We start from the raw sequence: 22,365 nt of genomic DNA, 5'->3' as shown, positions 1-22,365 counted from the left end.
ATGTGCGTCAGTCTAAAGCACCTGCGTCACACGCGCATCTCACAGTCATTCATGCTGCGGGGCAGTAAACGACCGATGAGCGCTATGGAGAGCAGATAAGAGATAACACAGCACTCCGATGTCTAAAAAAAAATGAGAGAGAGATTTATGACGATGCAGATTCAAATGCAAATTAGAGATTTGACCTGCTTTGTTTAATCCACCATTATATCTCTGCTTTATGATAGCCTACGTTGAAAAAAATGTTTAGTCAGTCTAGCCTACAAAAACTGGTTTTGTGGAAATGAAATAAATGATAAATGATTTAAAATTACTGAGTAACTGAATTCAACCAACCTTAAAAAAACAGGTTTTGCTGAAGCATAACTGTCTAATAACGGTATAACCTGATTTCTCCAGCTGAAGGAGTAGTTTACTTTAAAATAAAAAAAATAAAAAAAAATAAATAAAAAACTTTTACTGATAATTTACTCACCTCCATGTCATCCAATATGTCCATGTCTTTCTTTCTTCAGTCGAAAAGAAATTAAGATTTTGATGAAAACAGGATTTTTCTCTAAGGACTTCATTGGGCACCAAACGGTTCAAGGTCCAAATGAGAGTTTTTGTGCAGCTTCAAATGAACAAATCTTTTTCGAGTCATTTCGTTCATTTCGTTTGTTTAATAAAGAACGAGTTCGAATAGGAGAGTCACGAACGCGCAGCACCGAACAGAGCAAGGCGAGGATTTGTGCTTAAAAAACTTAAAACTTTTTTGTTTATTTTTGAAATGACCGATCGTTTCGCTAGATAAGACCCTTATTCATCGACTGGTGTCGTTTAAAACCATTTGAAGCTGCAATGAAACTCTCATTTGGACCTTGAACCGTTTGGTGCCCAATGAAGTCCATTATATGGAGAAAATCCTGGAATGTTTTCATCAAAAAAAATGTAATTTCTTTTTGACTGAAGAAAGAAAGACATGGACATCTTGGATGTCATGGGGGAGAGGAAATTATCAGCAAAAGTTTTTTTTTTTTTTTTTTAAAGTAAACCTTTAATAGGTTGTAAATAATCTGTAACACTTTACAATAAGGTTCATTAGTTAACATTATTTAATGTATTACTAACATGAACTAACTATGAGAAAATACATTTGTTTCTGTATTTGTTAATCTTTGACGTTAGTTAATAAAAATACAGCTGTTCATTGTTCATGTTAGTGCATTAACTATAATGTTAACAATATTTAATATTAGTAAATGTTGAAATTAACATGAACAAAGATTAACAGACTAACTCCAGTTAATTAACTTAAGTAGTTAACTAATGTTGTTTACTAATGAATCTTTTTGTAAAGTGTTATAATCTTTTTTTTTGTTTCATATGGTTTTATAAAGTCCTTTTCATTGATACAAATAGACTCAAAACTACTTAATTACCCTTAACTAAACGAAGACATTTTTAAACACAGTGTATTTCGTTAATTAATTGATTTAGTTCATTCAAATTAATTTGGTTATTTGGGTCAACAGTGTCACTCACTGATGATGGCTTAGGCCGAAACGCGTCTGTGTGGACATGGTGAATGAATAAATCTTCATGAGATTTAACTAGAGAGTGCGGTTCTTTTTCTTTGCATTGATCACTGTTTTATAACTCGCACCCAAGAAGCGTCTTGGTAGTTGAGCGCGCCTAGTTTGAACAATATATAATGAACCATTAAGTTAAGACTTAATGGACATTGAACATTGAGTGCCAGGAGCCTGAGCTGCAAAATTCAAAAACAGAAACTCATCTGAATGTCCAACACAACTGAATAACTGCATTTATCCTACAAAAGCATGGTGGGAAAAACAGATCCACTGCCCAGGGGTACATTTCCCAAAATCATTGTGAGCTAAATTGTTCGTAGAGCCTTTGCCACCAATGGTCTCTCCGATCAACTTAGCTCATGGTGCTTTTGGAAAATACAGCCCTGGACAGTGGATTTGTAGTTCCCAGCATGCTTTGTAAGGGACTCCATTAGCATTAAAATAAAAATAAAAATGTAAGCTTGTGTATTTTATTTTTATTTATTTTGTGTTTTCTTTGGAATATCAGACACATTGTAAGCTCCATTGACCCCGATCCTGGACTGAAAAAAAAACAAAAAAACAGCAAGAGCAACACATTCTCAATCTCATCCCAAGACGTCATCTAAGACGTCATCGATCCTAGGGCGTCATCCAACTGACGCTTTACCTTTAGCGTCAGCTAGATGATCCGTGTAGGTTTAGGTCTGGGGTAGGGTTAGGATTAAATAGCGCCATCTAACCGATGTTAAAGGGTACCCTAAAACATCGGATGTTGACGTATGGTCAAAAGCATCAGTTATATGACATCTTTGGATTAAAACGGGCTGGCAAGAGACCTTGGGGTATGTTTTAAAGGAATGGAATTGTGTAAAGCTAATTTAAGTGATTAAACAAGCTAGCAGTTTTTAAACTAACTGTGGATACACTTTCCCTTTTACAGTTTTCTCTTCAACAGTGTGATTTCCATTACTCGAGAGTAGCCTACAGTAGTTCAGTAACCATGCTTCTCCATCCATTTACGCTTCCTTCCATATGGTGATGTGACTCTCCTTCTGTCCGGCGTTAACGGCTGCAGTGTACTTGCACGTCAGCACACACAATGGCTGCAACTGCAGTGTGGTCTCCCCAGTTTACCAGCACCACAACCGTCTGGATTGAGCCGGGTAGGGGGACATCTCTAGGGTCTTCAAGTGGGCACCTTCCATCCTCAGTGTTTCGTCGACTAGCACACGAGCCTTGAGGAGCCTGTTGAGGAGCCCTCTTGACATTGACTCTGGTGTCCCAGATTCACCGCCTTCCGTCCCCCACTCAACTCAGCCCAGCTTACTGACCTTTACATCCCTCCTGCTGCTGAGGTTGCTCCTTCCTCATAGTTCACATGTGACCTAACCACAATCTCACAACCTCTCCGCAACCCAACCATACGCGCCAACCTGTTTGACTAAGATTCACATTTGCTGAAATTAATTATATAAAACTATAATGTCAGTACATAGTAGTTACATAAATGAATTAGATTGCATTTGCATTTATTTCCATTCAAATAAAAGATAAAGCAATAAAAGGTTTAGAATTAGCTGTTCTCCTCCTGAAAATCAGAAATGCATACATCTATTATAATTGACCCTCTTTTTGTCCTGATGTGACCATGATGTTAGTATTCCTTTGTTATAACAAATTAAAGAAAATATAATTTTTACCAACACCTTTTTTTTCTGTTAAATCCGCTTGTACTTAATCCGCTTGTGTTTGGCTGTAGACTGATTTAATTATTTCAACTGTTTGAATGAGCATGTTAATCTTAGCATTTAAGATGCTAATATGTGCTACTGCAAGCAAATAGCTAGATAGTCTATCCATTTAATTATGTGTAACTAAAATAAATGAAATATTAATGGATTAAAGAATATACAAAATACCTGAATCATGTCAGATAGCCTTTAACAATCAATTTGAGACTACTTTAATAAGGTTGCTTAAAATGGCTTAATTCTATGATGTTGAAATTACATGAACAAATTATGTTTGCACATCAATACTCTGGTGTCAAGCGAAAATACTACCAAAATTGTTTCTTTTAATATTTCTTTTCTGGGGAAGGTTACTGGGTATCACTTTACAATACGGGTGCACTAATAAGCATTAATTCATGCTTAACTAATGCACAGATAATTCTGAATTAATGTGTAACTAATGATTATCTAAGCTATTCATTAATAGATCAATATAAATTCATTTTAAATGAATGGTACAGTCATTTCAATCTTTCTACTTTCTTTCACCTCTGTGAAAAGGTTTGTGGGGACTGTGTCTCTTTCATGAGAGATTCATAAGAGAGGTTCTGTTTTCACCCATCATAATCATGTCAATTACTTATTTACACTAAATCAGATTTTCACATTTCCCAGAGCAGCAATGTTCTGTTTATGTATTTAAGAAGCTTTCAGTTGTCATTGAGACATTTATAATATTTATTTACTGATCAAGGCATGACCTCAGATTGATTACTTTGTATGTCTTGATATGGCAGTGTGCCTATTTGTGAAAGTGGGACAGTTTCTGTCGACTCGGAAAACAACAGGCTCTTTGTTCTGATGCTTCATTAGCGCTGCTCCACATGTTCTGCACAGCATCAGTCTCTCAGCCCATGCATGTGACACTCATGCTTCAGTTTCCGCATTATTAGGAAGATAAGACTTCTTGTTGAATTAATGCAGGTTCTAATCATTATCATTACATTCAAGCTGATTACTAAATGATGCAGCGTTGATTCACAACGAGGACTGTGTCAACACACTTATTTTTAGAATTAGATATTATATAAATAATTTAAAAGAAAAGACTACAAACATATACAGTATATATATATATATATATATATATATATATATATATATATATACTGTATACACACACACACACACATATACACACACACACAATATAAATATATATACACATTAAAAATAAACACATAAAAAAATCTTCTTTCATTTGAATTGCTTATTTGTAATACATATATGCAAAAATTGTGTTGTATATTGTGTTATACAGTATAAATATATTGTTTCAATTATTTTTGGTTGCGTTTATTTTAGTGTCCTGTAGAGGTCACTGATGTCTTCTTTCTAGGTGGACAGAGATTTGAGAGAAATGGATTATGTTCGTTCTACAAGAGACACATCATACTGAATTAAAAAAAAAATGCTTTCATTTACAAGTAATTTTACATCTATCAAACATGTAAGGTTTGGTGAGCAAGCTTCAAGTTGATGGAAAAACGGGAAAATTTAGTCAGATTTGTATTGGCAAATATCTTGGAGTTAGTTATTCCAATGACAAAACATTCAAAATACATCTGTAAAAATACTGTACTTATACCACACAACTTTTAATATCTGCCTTAATGAGATCAATGTGTCTGCAACATTAATATGCCTATATGACGTTAGTTAAGTCAGCTGCATAATAATAATATAATAATTAATATATATATATATATATATATATATATATATATATATATATATATATTACTTTTTAATACATGTGTTAATTTAATGTTACCAACCAGCAAACAAGCCCCAATGTGGGTGCAACTTTGGACAGTTGGTGGTGCTAGAAGAGATTGAGTTAGAGACTCCAAAATATCTGCAGGTAATGTTCAGACTGTCCTCTATATGATACATTTTCCTCATGCGGTTCTATGGGCTTCCAAAAGTAAAAGAAAATGGACAAATAATAAGAACCTACACACCTTCAGTGCTTGGTGGTCCCTAATCATGATCATGTGGGCCACTATATTTCAAACATTAGTAGTATTTTCTTTAATAGCAATGTTCATTATATTATAAACATTTCAGTTCATTTCAAATGATTATTTTTAAAACACATCAATATTTACATGTTGACTGATCATTAATACATTTTATCTTCATCAGGTGCCCATCAATTCACACTTGATCCAAACACAGTGAATAAACACATTCTGTCATAGAGGAACAGAGTGGCTACTTACACTGACACTGATCATTCACACAGATTTGATGTTTATTATCAGGTGAGGTGATGTGTGGAGAGAGAGTGTCTGAACGTACTGGGAGCTGGAGTGGAATGGTGATGTGGGTATATCAGTATCATACACTCAGAAAAAATGTTATGTTGACTTTACTTAATTTTTTTTCCATCAACAGGTTCCGCATAACTAGATTACGTAAAAAAAAAAAAAAAAAAAAAAAAAAAAAAATTGTTCATGTAACTTCCACATCATGGAATTAAGAAATTTTAAGTGACCCAATTTAAGTAGTCTCAATTTTTTAAAAGGCTTCCTGGCATGATTCAGGGATTATTTTATATTCATTCATCCATTAAAATTTCGTTTATTTCAGTGATAATAATAAAATTAATAGATTATCACTTGTTATTTACTAGCAGTAGCACATATTAAATGCTAAGATATACATGCTAGAGTTGTGACGTTCGCGAACGAACCGATTCTTTTGAACGGCTCATAAACATGAACGATGGGAGCCGAGTCGCGGCAGGAGGGGAGCCGTTCTTTCTGTCGTTCTTTTTTTCCTATGCGTGTTTTACACAGATGCACATAAATTACCTCCTCAGTTACAGGGGAAGGTGCGCCCAGCGCAGGGGTGATAGTTGTGCACGCGCGTGCATCTTTTACGTTATCTTTTATAACCCTACGTGCCTATGTCATTGGGTAGGAGCGGAGCCAAAAGTTGTGCACGCCGCCATCACATGGTTACTCCAGTTTTTTTTTTTAAAAAAGCCATAAAGTAAGGAACTGCTTGTATTTATTTACATTGCATTTTGTGTTCATATTAATGTTATTGTATCTACAGTATATATTTACAACTTTAAATATTTTTTGTTTTTTATCAAAATGTTCTTGTGGTATTGTATGGAAAACATAAGTCAACAGCTTTACACATACACTCACTTTGTACTAAAGGTAAATCCAAAATAGTGATGTCACGTTCTAAGCAGAGGGATGTTGTGCAACCCTTTGAAATATAGCCCACACATGACAAATGAGGTAATAATCAATATTTCAGAATAATTCAAACTCAGATATTGATCTGTGATATCTGAGTTTGAATTATTTGACTACAAATCTCACCTCATCATTCCTCCCAGTGATTATACTAAATATTTAAAAAGAGCCAAAAGAGCCATTCTTTTGAACGGCTCTTTGAAAGGAACGGATCGCCAAGATCCGGATCCCCTCAAAGAGCCATAAATCCCATCACTAATACATGCTCCTTCATAAACAAATCAATCGACAGCCAAACAAAATGCTCCACTCTTCTCCACAATGGTAACCTACTTATTCATTCCAATGTAATTTAACATTAAACACAATTAAACACTATCAAGTCTTCCCCTTTTCTAAATTTCTCCAAAAAAAAAAAAAAAAACCCATAAAATAACACTTAATTTTAACATTTATTCTCTATTAATTCAACCATATGCAAAGTACTGTATGCTGGGAACTAAAAGCACCGCCCAGTTTCAGTTAATGCAACACAAATCAATCATATAATCCAACACAAATGCATTAAAGCAGCACTTTGCAAGATTTCTGTTTTTGTCAAACTGCGACCCCTAGAGTCACTGTGGAGTACTTGTACTATCATAAATAGCATTCACGCAAAGATTTCTCTGCACTCACGACTTGTTTTGTTTATGTGCAGGTTTGTTTTCATAATAATAATTTAGGTTTGAAGTAATTGTTATAATTGCATACACATATCTTTGTTTTTGAGATTTGTTGTTCTTAGTTATTTCACAAAGAAATAAAGCACAATGATCATTTTCATTCTTTGATCAGATTTGAAGTGTTTTGACTTTTGTTTGGATAACTGATGTAATGCACTAGGAGTAATAATATTAATATGAAAAAATATTATTATTATTAGTTTTGAAATTGAAATATGATTGTTCTTAAACACCGTGGAATATGCTGATAATTTCAAACGAATGTCTATGGATAACATTACTGCTTAAATACTTAGCACTTTAGTAATATTACAATTACTATTTCACATAGTTTTGTGATATTTCTATTTTATTCCATAGTACTTTTTTTTTGGAGTGTGTTTAGAAAGTGTTCCCTTTCTGTCCAAAATGCAGTATGTCAGCAAGACATGACTTAAATCAGAGTATTAGCAGTCAGAATAATAGGCAGATGACGAGAGAGAAAGAAAATGCTCAAAATACAAACTTTAACCAATTAAAAACTTGAATTAATGACAGAGAGGGAGAAAGTGAGCATCCAGATGAGCAAAGATTTATTGTGAAATGCAATGAAGTGTTCTTTTCACATTTAAAAGTAAAAAAAATAAATAAAGGCATGGAAATCCATGTCTCTGTCCACTTCTTGGGATGACTTAGCAATGTAGATGCTTCTTTTTGGGTTATGAAAGTTCCACTGATGAATTTATTGAAGTCCTAATATTTGTTTATTAACGATGAAAAAATATCTTACATTTAAAAGATGAAAATTAATGTGAAATGTATTGACATTATCAGTAATGTTTAATATAACTAAAAATGAGATTTGCATCTGACAAAACGGTTGCAGATGCATTGCATATTTGCTTTTCGTTTGGAGCCTAACGGTTCTATTGTTTCTGCTCTGCAATCTTCGAAGAGAGTGTTCTACGAGCCTTCTGCTTTGGGGAAGAAGCCTCTTCAGTCGGTGTTCATGTGACGGTGCAATCTCTTTGCGCAGCTCTTTGGAGAGTGAGAGCACACAGCGGGCTGCGCTGATTCCTGCTGATTGTGCCACGTTTTCGATGTGTGTGATTGCAAACAGCGGGCTGCCCTATTTCTGCTGGTTGCGCCACGGCCATTTCCCCTGTGTGCTTTAGGATCAGATAGAGATTAGTTTCCTCATAAGAGTTCATAGACATATACACTAGACCTCACCTTGGATACGGCAGTTCATTAAAACGAATGCGTCAATAGAGCCGCCATCTTGAAACAGGGGAGCCCCTCCACTTTAATGCATCAGCGTCAATGTAGTAGACACAGGTCTAACGCAAATAAAATCACCATAAATCATCATGAATGCGATTTTTCTTGTTTTTTTGGTTTGTTCCAATGGTCAGACATGTATTTATCATTGATTCCAGAAAGAAAAAAAAAATTATTTTTTTTTTTTAAAAAACATTCTTCCTAGTTCAGATTTCATCCGTGAACTTCATACGCTGCACAAAAGTCCGCCACCATCAATGAATTCGAAGTAAAGGCAGAGATAGCAGCGTTACCTAGCTACTTCCTTTGACAAGACCCTTGTTCCAAGATGGCGGCGGTTTTGACGCATGCTTAGAACCCCCAGGTGAGGTCTAGTGTACATGTCTATGATAAGAGTTCTCTGGATGCGGCCATTACCTGGCTCCACAGACTGATCTCATGAAGTAGCGTGTGTATGACACGGCAATTCGTATTTCCATTTTTGGCGTGCTATCAACACGCATAATCGCTTTTCAGCGTGTTTATGAATGCCGTTGACTTAATGTTATTACTTTATATATAAATATATGACTTACCTTAACCCTGTCCCTAAACCTAACCGTCACTGGGGTTAATGGCATTTATGACTGTTCCCTTACCATCCTAGGAAAAAAAACAGAGCTCCCCAGATGTAGATGTACATTTTGCTTTGTTTTGTTCGGACATTTGACGGCGTGTACGGACACGCGGAATGACTCGAACGTTAATGGCGTAGACATACGCATACACGCGGATAGCTCAAAATGCATCACGATAACACGCCATTTGACGCGTTCGCGATAACACGCCATCGATAACATATCGCCAATTGGCGTGTATGTTTACGCAAAAGTCATGATGTCATGTTGGGCTCCGGCTGACAGTCAAGTTCGTTGCCTCACATGTCTGGCTGTTAAGAACGCTGAGGGTGCTTTTGTGGATGAGTCATGTACCCATGTCTATTCTCAGTATTGTGGTCGAGACTTGAGTATTTTAGAAGTAGTGGCGTCCCTTTGCCAATCCTCTGATCTAGTTCCTCTTCTGGTGGCTATCAGAAAAGGGCTACTTTGGCTGACAGCTTTGGAGACCTGAGAATCACAGTGTGGGCTTCTTCACCGAGCAACTAATCTCCGTGGGCCCTTTACCCATCTAGTATACCACCAGCTGTGGAGCTTCTGAAGGAGTGGCCATAATAAAGAGCATTTAAAGGACAATTACTCAAGTCTGTCTGTTATCACTGCTGTGTAGCAGGCCAGTTAAGGGAAACAGAAGTTAGGGTAAGAGACTCAGTGGTTGCCTGTTTGGTGTTCTGAACTGAATCCTCCTCTAAAGCGCAATGGGTTGTGGGCAATATTAGCCATTAGAATGTGCACGGATACACACTTCGATAATCTAACAGAAATAGTAGACCATTTGGGGACTTTTACCATACTATATTATGCTTTGGGACACATTTATAAGCTCAAATACTATACATTGGGGTGTAGGGTGTGACTTTCCAACGCTTTCTCACCCAAAGAATAATGAAAACTTGGAGGAGTGTGTCCCTAAACCGAATTGCTCAGCTGTCATCTAAACAAATGTCAGTCCAAAAATCAGTTTGTAAATGTATTTTATTAGAAAGTGTAGATTTCTAAAGAGTAGAGCAACAGAGTCTGTGAATGACACCGTTTGTTATTTTGTCTTGCCCCCATTGACAAAGATTTGATGATTTTTTTTATTATATTTAAAAGAAACAAATTATATTTCAATTCACTGAGACCTAATTTCATATGTCTATTGCAAAAGCCACCTTACGTATAGAAACATATAGAAATACTAAAATAATCAACACATATTTCCAAAACTACAAAGTGCTTTCACACAATAGTTATCCCCAAGTCAACTTGCTTTGCGTTACACATTGTTCATAATTATTGCTGACTGTTGTCAAGTTTATACTGAACAGACTTTTCAGACTATAAATGTAAGAATGAAACGGTCACTTCTACAATTGTTGTGTTTTTAGTCACTATTTGACATTTGTTCCCTTGCTGAAACAATACTGTCAACACAGTGTTTCTGTGACGATATAAAGCACGTGGATATGAGGCAACAGATGTGATTGACTGCCAGCCTCTAAACATAACATTCCAGTGTTGTAGTCAAGACCACCTCACTCGAGTCCGAGTCGAGGCCGAGACCAGAGAGAGTCCAGTCCGAAGACCGAGTCCATAGAGAGTCGAATCCGAGTTGAGTCCGAGACCAGAGACGGTCGAGTGCGAGTCGAGACCGAGACCAGTGAGCGTTGATTACCTAATTTAGTTTTATTTACTTAGAGAAATCTTTTTTTTTTTTTTTTTACTGAATTTACTTAGAGTTTAAAAAATATGATCAGTTTAGGGTAAAAAGGCCACATAGTAGGTGCTGTTAAAAGTAATTTTATTACAATTTGTCATGCGCAGTTGCGCACTAGAAAATCACCAATCACTGGGCATGTCAATCAATTTAAAGAAATATTTTATTAACGTACATTATTAATCATGAAAAATATTTTGAATTGAACTTGAGTGGACTCGGGAATAAGAGTCCTAAAAAAAAAATGTTCGAGTACGAGTCAATTCCGAGTCCAAATGCACACGAGTCCATGAAAAGACCAAGACCATTAAAATATGGTCTCGAGTCCGAGTCTCGAGTACTACAACACTGTAACATTCTAACATTATAATAGGAATTTTAGTCGACTAGCTGATGACCATGTTGTCGATAGTCTGAGGCTTCGAATGTTTTCCGTTTGATTTTGCAGACCAATATGATGGGGTTAGGGAGAGCGGGGCACAACCTAAAACATTTTGGTTTTGGCTCAATTATTTAAAAAAAATAATTAAGTTAGATTCATCTTTTTTCTTTTTTTTTTTTTACACGAGCAACATACAAATCTCTGCTACAAATGAACACTTAAAGTTTATTTTCTAGGACCTACCATTTTCGTACATTTGCACTGAAAGTGACAGAAGTGTAAATATTACAACCTACATATGCAGGGGATAATTGTAACAGACAGAGGAGTTAGCTGTAACACTTGTGTGTAAAACAAAATTGACCTATGGCTAAGCCACGCCCCCTCCACTCACTCGGACAAATAGTCAACATTCAAGGACAGGCGCTGGCAGCTGTCACAGTAGGAGACATTTCACAGGAGGTAATTGGCGATTTTTGGAGACAGAAAAATTATATATCATCTCCAAGTCACCTATAGAGCATTAACTATGCATTGGAGGGTTATATTAATAAATTTATTGTTGAGAAGGTCGATGAAAAGCTTCAGCTCCACAGAGAGATATAGGTCACAGTGTAAACGTGATAAACCGCATATCGTTGCCATCACCGTTTGGTGCTACAGTATTTACATGAATGAATCATTCAGCACTACATTGTTAACATTTGTTATCTCGGTTATTTACAGATACATTAATGATGCCAACTGACATGATGTAACGTTACAACACTGCTAGAAGCTAACGTTAACATTTTCTAATGTTAATCTAATGTTAGCCTAACGTTACGTTATTTTAAAGATAGTTCAAATACATTGTTGACTTAACTTAGTACAGATGTAGACATCCTTGTTTAATTTATCCGCGTTTAGTTGGTGTTGTGGTCTACCGCATTCCGCATAACTTAATCGCTTAACTTTATCCAGAGCAGACACTTATCTCGGTTGAGATGTGGCTTGGGAAAGGGTAAAACAGACACACACACACACACCGTCACGCAGCCTCTCGGGAAACTAGTGTCGGAGTTGCATGTACCCCATGCACAATGTTTGACCATTTTAAACATAAAATGACAAGAAAAACGAATGAAAACCAACTAACTGCAATGCATTTCAATGGACGTGGAAGCAGATAATTTCCGAGTGTATAGAGCATCACAGTCCCGCCCATAGCTGGTGCCGGAAGTAAAAATTCAATACAATTTCTGATACAAAGACCGTCTTCTGGCAGAGAGAGAAAAAGAGCGGAAACACAACCTTGATCCTGACTAACTATGTAAAAAGTCTGTGTAACTAACCACGTGTTAGGTAGTGCCCCGCGCTCTACTTAATTTTAGCAGTAGCAGCACAGGGGTGGGGAGCAACCATGATTAAAAAATGCTTAAAAACAATGCCCATATAAAAATAGAAGATAGAAACACATACACGTTTTAAAATGAATTTAATTAGGAAAATGTACAGGGCCGACCAGGCTGAACAAAGAGCTAGTTATTATTAGCTATGGTGGATTTGATCCAGTCAGTGTAGCGACACACCTCAGCATAAACCCCAGGAAGGTCTGGTTGAGCACAGCCATCACCCCAGGAAACAATACCTTTCAGTTTCCCCTTGCACACCACAGGGCCACCAGAATCCCCCTGAGAAGAAAATTGGAAAATGAAAAGGACACAATTGTGGTTTGTATAAAAATTTCAAACTCATATAAAGAGGAAGACCAAGTCATTGACATACCTGACACGAGTCTTTGCCTCCCTCCATGAATCCGGCGCAGAACATGTTTCTAGTTATTCTTGTACCATATGCTCCCCTACACTGCTCATTTGAGAGTACAGGCAGATTCAAACACTGCAGGGCAGAAGCAGTGTGCTCTGGAAAAAGAAAATGAACAGTGCTAAAACTTGTATAATGACAATGCATGTTTAATATATTATATAAAAGTATAAGAAGATTTTCTACTCAGCCATCTCACCTCCAGTTTTGCCCCATCCAGAAACCAAGCACTGTTCCCTTGCAGAAGAGCACTTGGTTGCCAGACGGATCGGCTTCACATAGTTGTTGAAGAGGACAGGCTTTTTCAGCTTGATCAGCATGATATCATTGTTAAGAGTCTGACCATTAAAGTCTGGATGACGAATCACCTTCTCTGCATTGATCAGCTGCTCTGTGTTTTCAGTAACAGCCAAGTTGTGCTTTCCCAGGTGGACAACGAGTTGGCGTCTATTTGAAAAAAGAAACTCAAATTTTACTCAGCCTATAATATAATGTTTATTAGAATATTGCCTACCTACATATTAGGTCAGTTTATAGTCTTAAATAGGTTTTACTTAGTGTAAGAGACATAATGGTTATGGCAAGACAATTACAGACAATAAAAATCCTGCATTAGTATGCTGAATAATAATAATAATAAAAAGTGTTCATATTTATTGAAGCCAGAAAATCCAGAATAGGCATATTTAAATACTGTACACAAATGTAAATTTGTTTCAAAATTTGAGCTGGATGCCAATGGTTGGTAGACTAACACACTCATCTTTATTATAGTACAGAATGTGTAACTTTCTTGACAGCCTTTCTTTTTCTTTAGAAATTAGGATTTTTTTTAGTACACATTCAGAAATGGTAAACAATAACTGTTGCTAATCTATTTCTTAAAAGGGCCCTTTTTAGGGAAAATGTAGTTTGATGGTAAATAGCTTTAACATGTTTTTAAAAAATACAGGTTAAAAAGGGAGGTCATATACTCACATGAAGTTGCAGTGAGCTGCAGACACGATCCATCTTTTTTTAATCAAAGATCCTCCACACGAGTAAATCTGATCCGTAAGGTACACTTGCCAGGGCTGGGAGTGGGGTGAACATTCATAACCTCCAATGATTTTATCACCTGTGCTGTAAACTTCATTGAAAAATAAATTGTTCTTTTATTAATGCTAAAGACTATCTATAATACATATCAGAGTAGGGATAATCTAACAATTGTCATGAATAATGACTAATAAGAGAGATCTACATACCCACAGCCACAACCAGAAAAGTGAACACAACAGTCTTCATTGCAGTAAAGGAGAGAAGTACTCACAGCTTTAGAGCACAAAATTGAGGAATAGTACCTATGCTTTTAAGCATTTTTTTGAACACCCCTACAGAACATATCAGCCAATAAGATCACAACAAAGGATTCACAAGTAAAAATTAGCATATGAGACAACAGTTCTTTTCATACAGTTTGCCATGGTCATATAAATGTGTTGGAAGGAAGGGTTGACTAATAAAAAAAATAGATGATCAAAATGCTGTTTTACTTTTTGAGAGACACACAACTTAAGATTGTGGAGACTTTTTATAACAGTATGTTTTCTTAACCTCTTCCACTCTAAGGCATATTTTGGAATTCTGCCTGAATTTAACACACCCAAAATATTTACCCGACACATACAGTGTAAGAAATTTAAAGAGCCCCTATCATAGCAATTGAAATGTTCCTATTTTTGTTTTAGGAGTTCCCAAAACAGTTTAACATGCATGCAAGGATAAAAAAACACTTTATTTGTCTTATAATATGCATTTATTTTTAACTGATTTGCTCACCGACTCCCAAATGATTCATACAATGACTCATTTTTCCAAACCGCTCCTTTGCGTGACGCTAATCGGCGGTGATTGGTCTGATGACAGACCCAGTCAGTTATTGTTTGTTAGCATAACGCATAAACATATTGATAAACCACTTCAGTAGTACAAGACGCTCTATTCTTTATGACAACTCCAACAACAGTGACAAACATTTCACATATTTAAAAAAAAATTGACATTGGAGACCTAGAAGCTGCGCTGAGTCTAACTCACACACACACACACGCACACACATACTTATTGTGCCTTCCCTCCTCGCGCCCGACGCTACAAAACCGTTCAAAACCCATAAGAGCAACAATTATTAATAATACTTACAGGTTGTGATTCAGGAGGAAGCTGATCCATATACACTGGGTATAAGTTACTGAGCCCTCCTTCAGGAACAACCGCTTGCAAATCCACATTTGAATTCATTTATGTTTTTTAACGATTCGTAATTAAAGGGTTAGTTCACCCAAAAATGAAAATTAAGTCATTAATTACTCACCCCCATGCTGTTCCAACCCCGTAAGACCTTCGTTCATCTTCGGAACACAAATAAAGATATTTTTGATTGAATCTGAGAGCTGGATCAGTCCTACATAGACTGCCTAAGGGACTGGCTCTTGACGGCCCATAAAGTCATTAAAGAAAAGGTTTAAATATTCCATGTGCCTACAGCGGCTCAATCATAAGTTTATCAAGCGACGAGACTACGTTTTGTGCGAAAAAAACATAAATAACGACTTTATTCCACTATTCCATTACTTCCTTATGGGCGCATGCGCGAGAACTGAGACGAGGACGTTCTCATTCGTCTACTTCTTGTTACCGGCTGCTCACCGCTTAGGAGTTTTACCGCCACCTACCGTATAAAATGATGATCCATATATAAGGCGCTCCGGATTATAAGGAACACTGTCGTTTTTTGAGAAGATTAAAGGCTTTTAAGTGCACCTTATAGTGCGGAAAATACACAAATTGAAAAGCGTATGTACAGCGCGCATCTTCCTCTGCTTGTAAACAGAAAGTTTTGCGCTTCCAGCTATATCAGCACATCATCTTATACGGTAGGTGGCGGTAAAACTCCTAAGCGGTGAGCAGCCGGTAACAAGAAGTAGACGAATGAGAACGTCCTCGTCTCAGTTCTCGCGCATGCGCCCATAAGGAAGTAATGGAATAGTGGAATAAAGACGTTATTTATGTTTTTTTCGCACAAAAAGTAGTCTCGTCGCTTGATAAACTTATAATTGAGCCGCTGTAGGCACATGGAATATTTAAACCTTTTCTTTAATGACTTTATGGGCCGTCAAGAGCCAGTCCCTTAGGCATGTAGGACTGATCCAGCTCTCAGATTCAATCAAAAATATCTTTATTTGTGTTCCGAAGATGAACGAAGGTCTTACGGGGTTGGAACAGCATGGGGGTGAGTAATTAATGACTTAATTTTCATTTTTGGGTGAACTAACCCTTTAAAATGATGAGAACACAATCGGGCTATACTGTTGTGGTATTGTTGCAAATATGAACTCTAACCACCGATTCTTCACATGCTCGTCCCTGGTAAATGAAAACAAAGTGGCTGAACTATCTTTGCATTGTAGAACACAGCGTCTTCTCGACATGATGCTATGATGAAGTATTTGAATGTGTAGATTTCAAGTTTCCACTTCAGTCTGCGCACACAGTAACTGGGAGCGGCCAATGACCTCTCTACGTCACGATGTAACAGCTAATGTCTCGTTTCAAAAACAATTCATTTCATAGACTCAGAGTCGACTCTCAGTTTTGAAAGACAATAACTTTATATATGGTGCACTTTCAGATATAAATCTTTGCAGGATGTTTTCATTCCCTTAGAGCTACAGTATATTCCACACCATATGAACAGTCATTTAAAAAAAATCCATGATAGGGGCTCTTTAAAAAGCTAGTGTCATTGTACAGAAAACCCTTCAAATGTACTAAATCGGATTTAAAAACTTCATAAATAGCATTGTATGCTTTTAAAGTTATTAGGATGATAAACATAAAAAATAGGCCTTTTTTAAGAATCCTGTTTTTGAAAATCTGTGATTCAGGTAGGCCTACTGTTTGCTCTGGGGACCTGCTGATTAGGCTATATTGTTTGACTACACCAAGTCACAGTATCCACCAGAAAAAAAAAAAGAAAAGAAGTTTTTTTCTCTATCACATTCTGAGCAAGAGTTATACAAATATAGGCTAACCGAAGGGAGGCAAAGCATAATTTTTAGCGCATATACATGTGTCCTTTGGATTTTTCTAATATTGCTTTGACGCAAGAGAACACATTTTTAGCTGCTTTTCCATCTTCAGATGGCATTTTTTATTTTTAAACACTCGAAAAATACAAATATATCCACAAATTTTCTGTCAGTCGTCTTCGTCACTTGTAATTCACTTATTACTACATCTACTCGCCTATCATCAACAATGTAGTGAATCACATGCTACAAAATAAATACAAAAAACGGTCGTGATCCTGCACACCCACCTGACTGAACTAGATCAATCCCTCTCTATTTTTTATTTTTTTTTACCCTTTATGAAAGTTGTGAAAACACAGTTGTGGAGGTTTTTTTTTTTTTTTTTTTTTTTTTTGCTATATGTGCAAATTGTAGACTCTTTCACTGCTACAGAAGTTTACCCAACCAACTGTGACAACTTCAACTTCTGAGAAACCCGGAAATGTGAAAAGGGTCAATTGCAATCAAGACCACTCTCTACCATGGAACAACTTTTGGCCAATCTCTTTCCCTATCTGGGTTTGTGGTTTTATTTTTGGTGGTGTGGAGTTTAGAGAAGTAAAGAAACACGCAAATGCGCGCACACACACACACACACACACACACACACACACACACAGTGTTTTTAGTTTATAAAAGTAGACTTTTAAGTGTACTTCAGTTCAATATTTTTCAATATATTGCACAACTGTACTACAAGTAAATCTATATGTTAGTTTGCTAATTTTTCTAGTCAACTTCTTAGTTTTAAAGGACAACTCCGGCGCAAAATGAACCTTTGGTCTAATTACACATTGTTACCTAGTAAACCGTTATCTGAGATTTGTTTTCATGATTGCCGAATGTAAATAGTTTTATCTCTAAAAACAGTTTAGCCTATAACGCTAGTATAATGCTAGTATATAGGGCATAGAGTAATGACAAATAAAAATCGCTTGTTATTACCACTAAAAAGGCTCAAAATAGCCCCACACCAACGCGACAGCATAACAAGAGTCCCTACATTCAAACCGAAGCATTGAGAACTTTGTCAGTGTCCAAACAGTTTAATAAGAAGATATTTTATACACACAGTCAACTTCGCGAATACAGGAAGAAGCCATCTTGGAAAAATATTCTCGACCAGTCGATCTACGAACGCCGATCCAAGTGCGGTGGTGAGATGTGAATAAGGTGATGTGAGCGCGAACAGTAGGCTACGTGTACATATTGAAGACAAGTAAACGGTTTGTGTTTGTGTTTCTTCTGGAAACAACGGACCATATGAGATTCTGCACAGTTCAGCGCACTTGGATCGGCGCTCGTAGATCGACTGGTCGAGACTATTTTTCAAAGATGGCTTCTTCCTGTATTCGCGAAGTTGACTGTGTCTATAAAATATCTTCTTATTAAACTGTTTGGACACTAACAAAGTTGTCAATGCTTCGGTTTGAATGTAGGGACCCTTGTAATGCTGTTGCGTTGGTGTGGGGCTATTTTGAGCCTTGTTAGTGGTAATAACAAGCGATTTTTATTTGTCATTACTCTATGCCCTATACTAGCATTATACTAGCGTTATAGGCTAAACTGTTTTTAGAAATAAAACTATTTACATTCGGCAATCATGAAAACAAATCTCGGATAAAGGTTGACTAGGTAGCAATGTGTAATTAGACCAAAGGTTCATTTTGCGCCGGAGTTGTCCTTTAAGTAGGCATTAAAGTTTAGTAAATTTTAAGCCATTTATGCCATTTATTCATTTTGCACTAAGTACAATATAAGATGAAATAATATATAAATATTTAATATATAATAGTATGTGTTCAATAAAAAATATCCATAAGCCAATAACCCTTATTTGAAAATATATTTCAAATAAAACAAATAACATTTATCTTCCAATCATCTGTCCTCAATTTCTTTCTATGTGACAAAATATACAAGCCAATCATTTTCACACAAATTTTGCTAAAACTGATCTGGGATGACTGTACATTAGTTAAACTAATCTGTTTGTTAGCATGTAAACTCAACTCAGTTAAAAATAGGCCAATTTAGGTGCAAGAAGTATTAAAATAGTACACTTACAATAGGGCCTAGTACATTCATAATAGTACATTTCAAGTATACCTGAAAATAAATTTAAACATGATTAAATTTACTTAATACTTAATTTATTTAATAAAATTAACTTGAAATATACTTGAAATTGTTTAAGGCCAAGCATGCACGACGCTCTATGTGAAATAGTGACCACATTTCTACTTCTCTTTATTTACTTCTCTTAAAGCGTTAGTTCACCCAAAAATGAAAATTCTGTCAGTATTTACTCACCCTCATGTTGTTCCAAACATCTATGTGTTTATTTGTTCTGCTGAACACAAAGGAAGAAATTTGGAAGAGTGTTTTAATCAAACAGATCTCATTCCCCATTGACTACCATAGTAGGAAAAAATACATACTAGTCAATGGGGAATGAGATCTGTTTGATTAAAACATTCTTCCAAATATCTTCCTTTGCGTTCAACAGAACAAATAAACACATAGAGGTTTGGAACAACATGAGGGTGAGTAAATACTGACAGAATTTTCATTTTTGGGTGAACTAACCCTTTAACTCAATCCCACTAACAAAACGGCCTCCACAAACCCAGGTAGGGAAGAGATGGCCAATGAGACGTTTGTTCCCAGACGTTAACAGAGTCTGATTATCTGATTATAATGTCTGATTATCAAATCAAAATATCTGAAAAGTACCACTGTAACCAAAATGATTACCTAAAACCTTTTCGATTGGCAGAAGGGTCAAATGCTTAATTCCTGAACTGCAAAAAGTTTTCCTTCACTGGTTGAGGGTGGATTAGTTGTAAAATGGACCCACACCTGTAGTAACATTGTAGCTGTGCAGTGTTGTACACATCATGTGGTTGTAGTAAGCACACAGGAGATCTGAAGAAATACAAATATTTATACACAAAACTCAAACGACTCTGGACGGACCAGACAGAATTTAGGGACAGCATCCGAAATGGCATACTTCCCTACTATATAGTAGGTTGAAAATAGTATGTGACAAAATAAGTATGTCTGAATTAACAGTGCTCATAAAAGAGTAGGTAAAACGTCCACAGAAGAGGATTTGTGAATGGCAGTGAAGCGATGTAACCAAGCGGCAACATTCTAATGTGAAAGATGAAGCCTACCCGGAAGTGCGAAAAACTATATATCCACAAGTTTCCGAGGGGCGCTCCTGTAAAAAAAAATAAAGTGGGTGAAACTTCCGGTGAGGCGGCAGAAGTAGCATTCCAATGGTATTTTGTGTGTTAGTTAGCGAAGAGGCTAGCTGTTTTTCAGAGAATTATTTTACTATTTAAAGACGCAAATCTTTATGAGAGATGTCGTTACGGAGCTCAGGGACAACATGTGCTGTTCGCGGTTGTATGTATAACCGGACTAAACTAATTCAGTGGCTTAAACGTGATTGTTTTGAACATAAGTTGAAAACGAAATCAGAGTGATCCTGCCAACGACTGTAGTTTCCATCACCTCCCAAAAGACGACGAATCTTCCTGTGTACATTTGTTTAAATTCTTAATATTCTATAAACTCTATCAGCAGTGTTTGGCTGTTCGCTACGATGTTACATCTAAACTCAGGATCAAATCCGGAGTTGACAGAATACCAAATGTGCCAGTTAATGTATTCAAGTAGCACATTCATTTATAATTTTGAATAAACTCCAAAGCACAATGACTAAGTGTGTATTTTTTATTTTAATTGTTTGTCAGCTCGCACAACTGTCTGTCACCATGCCTTGATGAGTATTGATTATTAATAATGTTATTATAATACTACTAACCAACTACTGCGGAGGTTAAAGGTACTGTTATTTCACCCTTTTGAATTTCGTTGAGGTTGTGTTCCCACGTCGTTAGCTAGTTTGGATCGTCATAACTTGAATGACTGTCAACTGTTGAATGAACGAGTGTCAAGCATGTCAAGTCGCGCTTGGTTTACTTTGAACCGGAAGACGCGCCCACTTTTGACCTTTTGACGCAAGGCCTCATGGCCATAGGGAATTTGTGGATATTTTAGTAAAACCAGCAAAATGTCATTTGTTTTGTAATATAACAGATATGCATGAATACAGAATACATTGTGCATATGTTGTGACGTGCTCATCTGCAATAACTCTCAAAGATTTTCCTGTCAGATGTTAAACAGATATTTAGTAAGCGTATTTAAGATATATATGGTTTATGTAAATCCATGTGTGCAGTGTGCTTAATGGAGCTCTCAGACAGCAACATAAGCCCACATCTGGTACGCATTGAATCCACATTTACCAGATGTGGGCCAGATTATGGCCATCACTATGTTGCTGTCTTGGCCCCTGTTAGCATTACAAAATAAAACATGTTTTTACAGCAAAATCACAAATATACTACCTAGCGTCTTTACACCTTCAACAGTTCACTCTACAGTTGTTCAACAAAAGTGATTCTCACTAAAGGAACCGTGTTTAGGGTAATTTAAAATCGCGATATGATTAAACGCGATTTTGTAATCGCAAGAAGCAGGTGTGTCAGAGAGTTACAGAAATCTCATTGGCATTGTTGTTATTGTGTCATATATGTGTTAGGGCTGTGTATTATTACTACATTCTATCAGGTTAGAATACTTATAATAATTGCTATATTATAGTCTTTTTATAGTAATTAGATAAGATTTGGATTGCTTTGGATTTTTGGAACTGGACTGGTTTTTGGTTTGGATTGCCCTTTTGGATTTACTTTTTGCGACTCTTCCTTTTTCCTGGTAATGGAGCCTGCAAGAAAGAGGAGATCCTCACCATCTGGGCTCAACAGAAGCATCAGTATCTTCATTTATACCAACTGGCACTGGCATGTTCCCTTGCATCCTCTGTTCCTTGTGAAAGGATCTTTTCCAAGACTGGAGAGGTTTTGTCCAAAAAGAGGAATCATCTAAACCCCAACACACTTGAAACATTTTTTTGTTTCTCAATAAAAATCTATTGAAATCCTTCCTTTTCCCACCCCAGTGTTTTAGTTTGCTCCTCTATGTCTCCAGTCCCATAAGCACAACACTGCACTCAAACTAGTATCAGTTCACTGCACAAAACACACCAGAAACAATTCTTAACTTTTCAGACTAT

At 36.4% G+C, this 22,365-nt stretch overlaps 1 protein-coding gene across 1 annotated transcript; it reads right to left on the bottom strand.

The window, feature by feature from the left end:
• Positions 1–12,749: 12,749 nt before the first annotated feature.
• LOC120486042 (trypsin-2) lies at positions 12,750–14,447 on the bottom strand. The gene is made up of 5 exons (XM_039681886.2): positions 14,343–14,447; positions 14,074–14,224; positions 13,295–13,542; positions 13,057–13,193; positions 12,750–12,962 (listed from the first exon to the last, which is right to left on the bottom strand). Exons 1-5 carry the CDS (start codon positions 14,380–14,382, stop codon positions 12,810–12,812), a joined length of 729 nt encoding a protein of 242 aa, XP_039537820.2. The 5' UTR covers positions 14,383–14,447; the 3' UTR covers positions 12,750–12,809.
• Positions 14,448–22,365: the final 7,918 nt, after the last annotated feature.

Source organism: Pimephales promelas, chromosome 10 (assembly GCF_988280905.1).
Source record: "Pimephales promelas chromosome 10, fPimPro1.hap1.1, whole genome shotgun sequence".
Lineage (NCBI taxonomy): Eukaryota > Metazoa > Chordata > Actinopteri > Cypriniformes > Leuciscidae > Pimephales > Pimephales promelas.
This window is presented reverse-complemented; position numbering and strand designations above follow the sequence as displayed.

Excerpts from the sequence above, each read along its gene's own strand:
- LOC120486042 (XM_039681886.2), bottom strand. The coding sequence starts at position 14,382 with ATGAAGACTGTTGTGTTCACTTTTCTGGTTGTGGCTGTGG. Across the intron at positions 14,225-14,342 it reads TTTTCTGGTTGTGGCTGTGG|TTTACAGCACAGGTGATAAA; the intron begins GTATGTAGATCT and ends TTTTCAATGAAG. Across the intron at positions 12,963-13,056 it reads GAGGCAAAGACTCGTGTCAG|GGGGATTCTGGTGGCCCTGT; the intron begins GTATGTCAATGA and ends TTTTCTTCTCAG.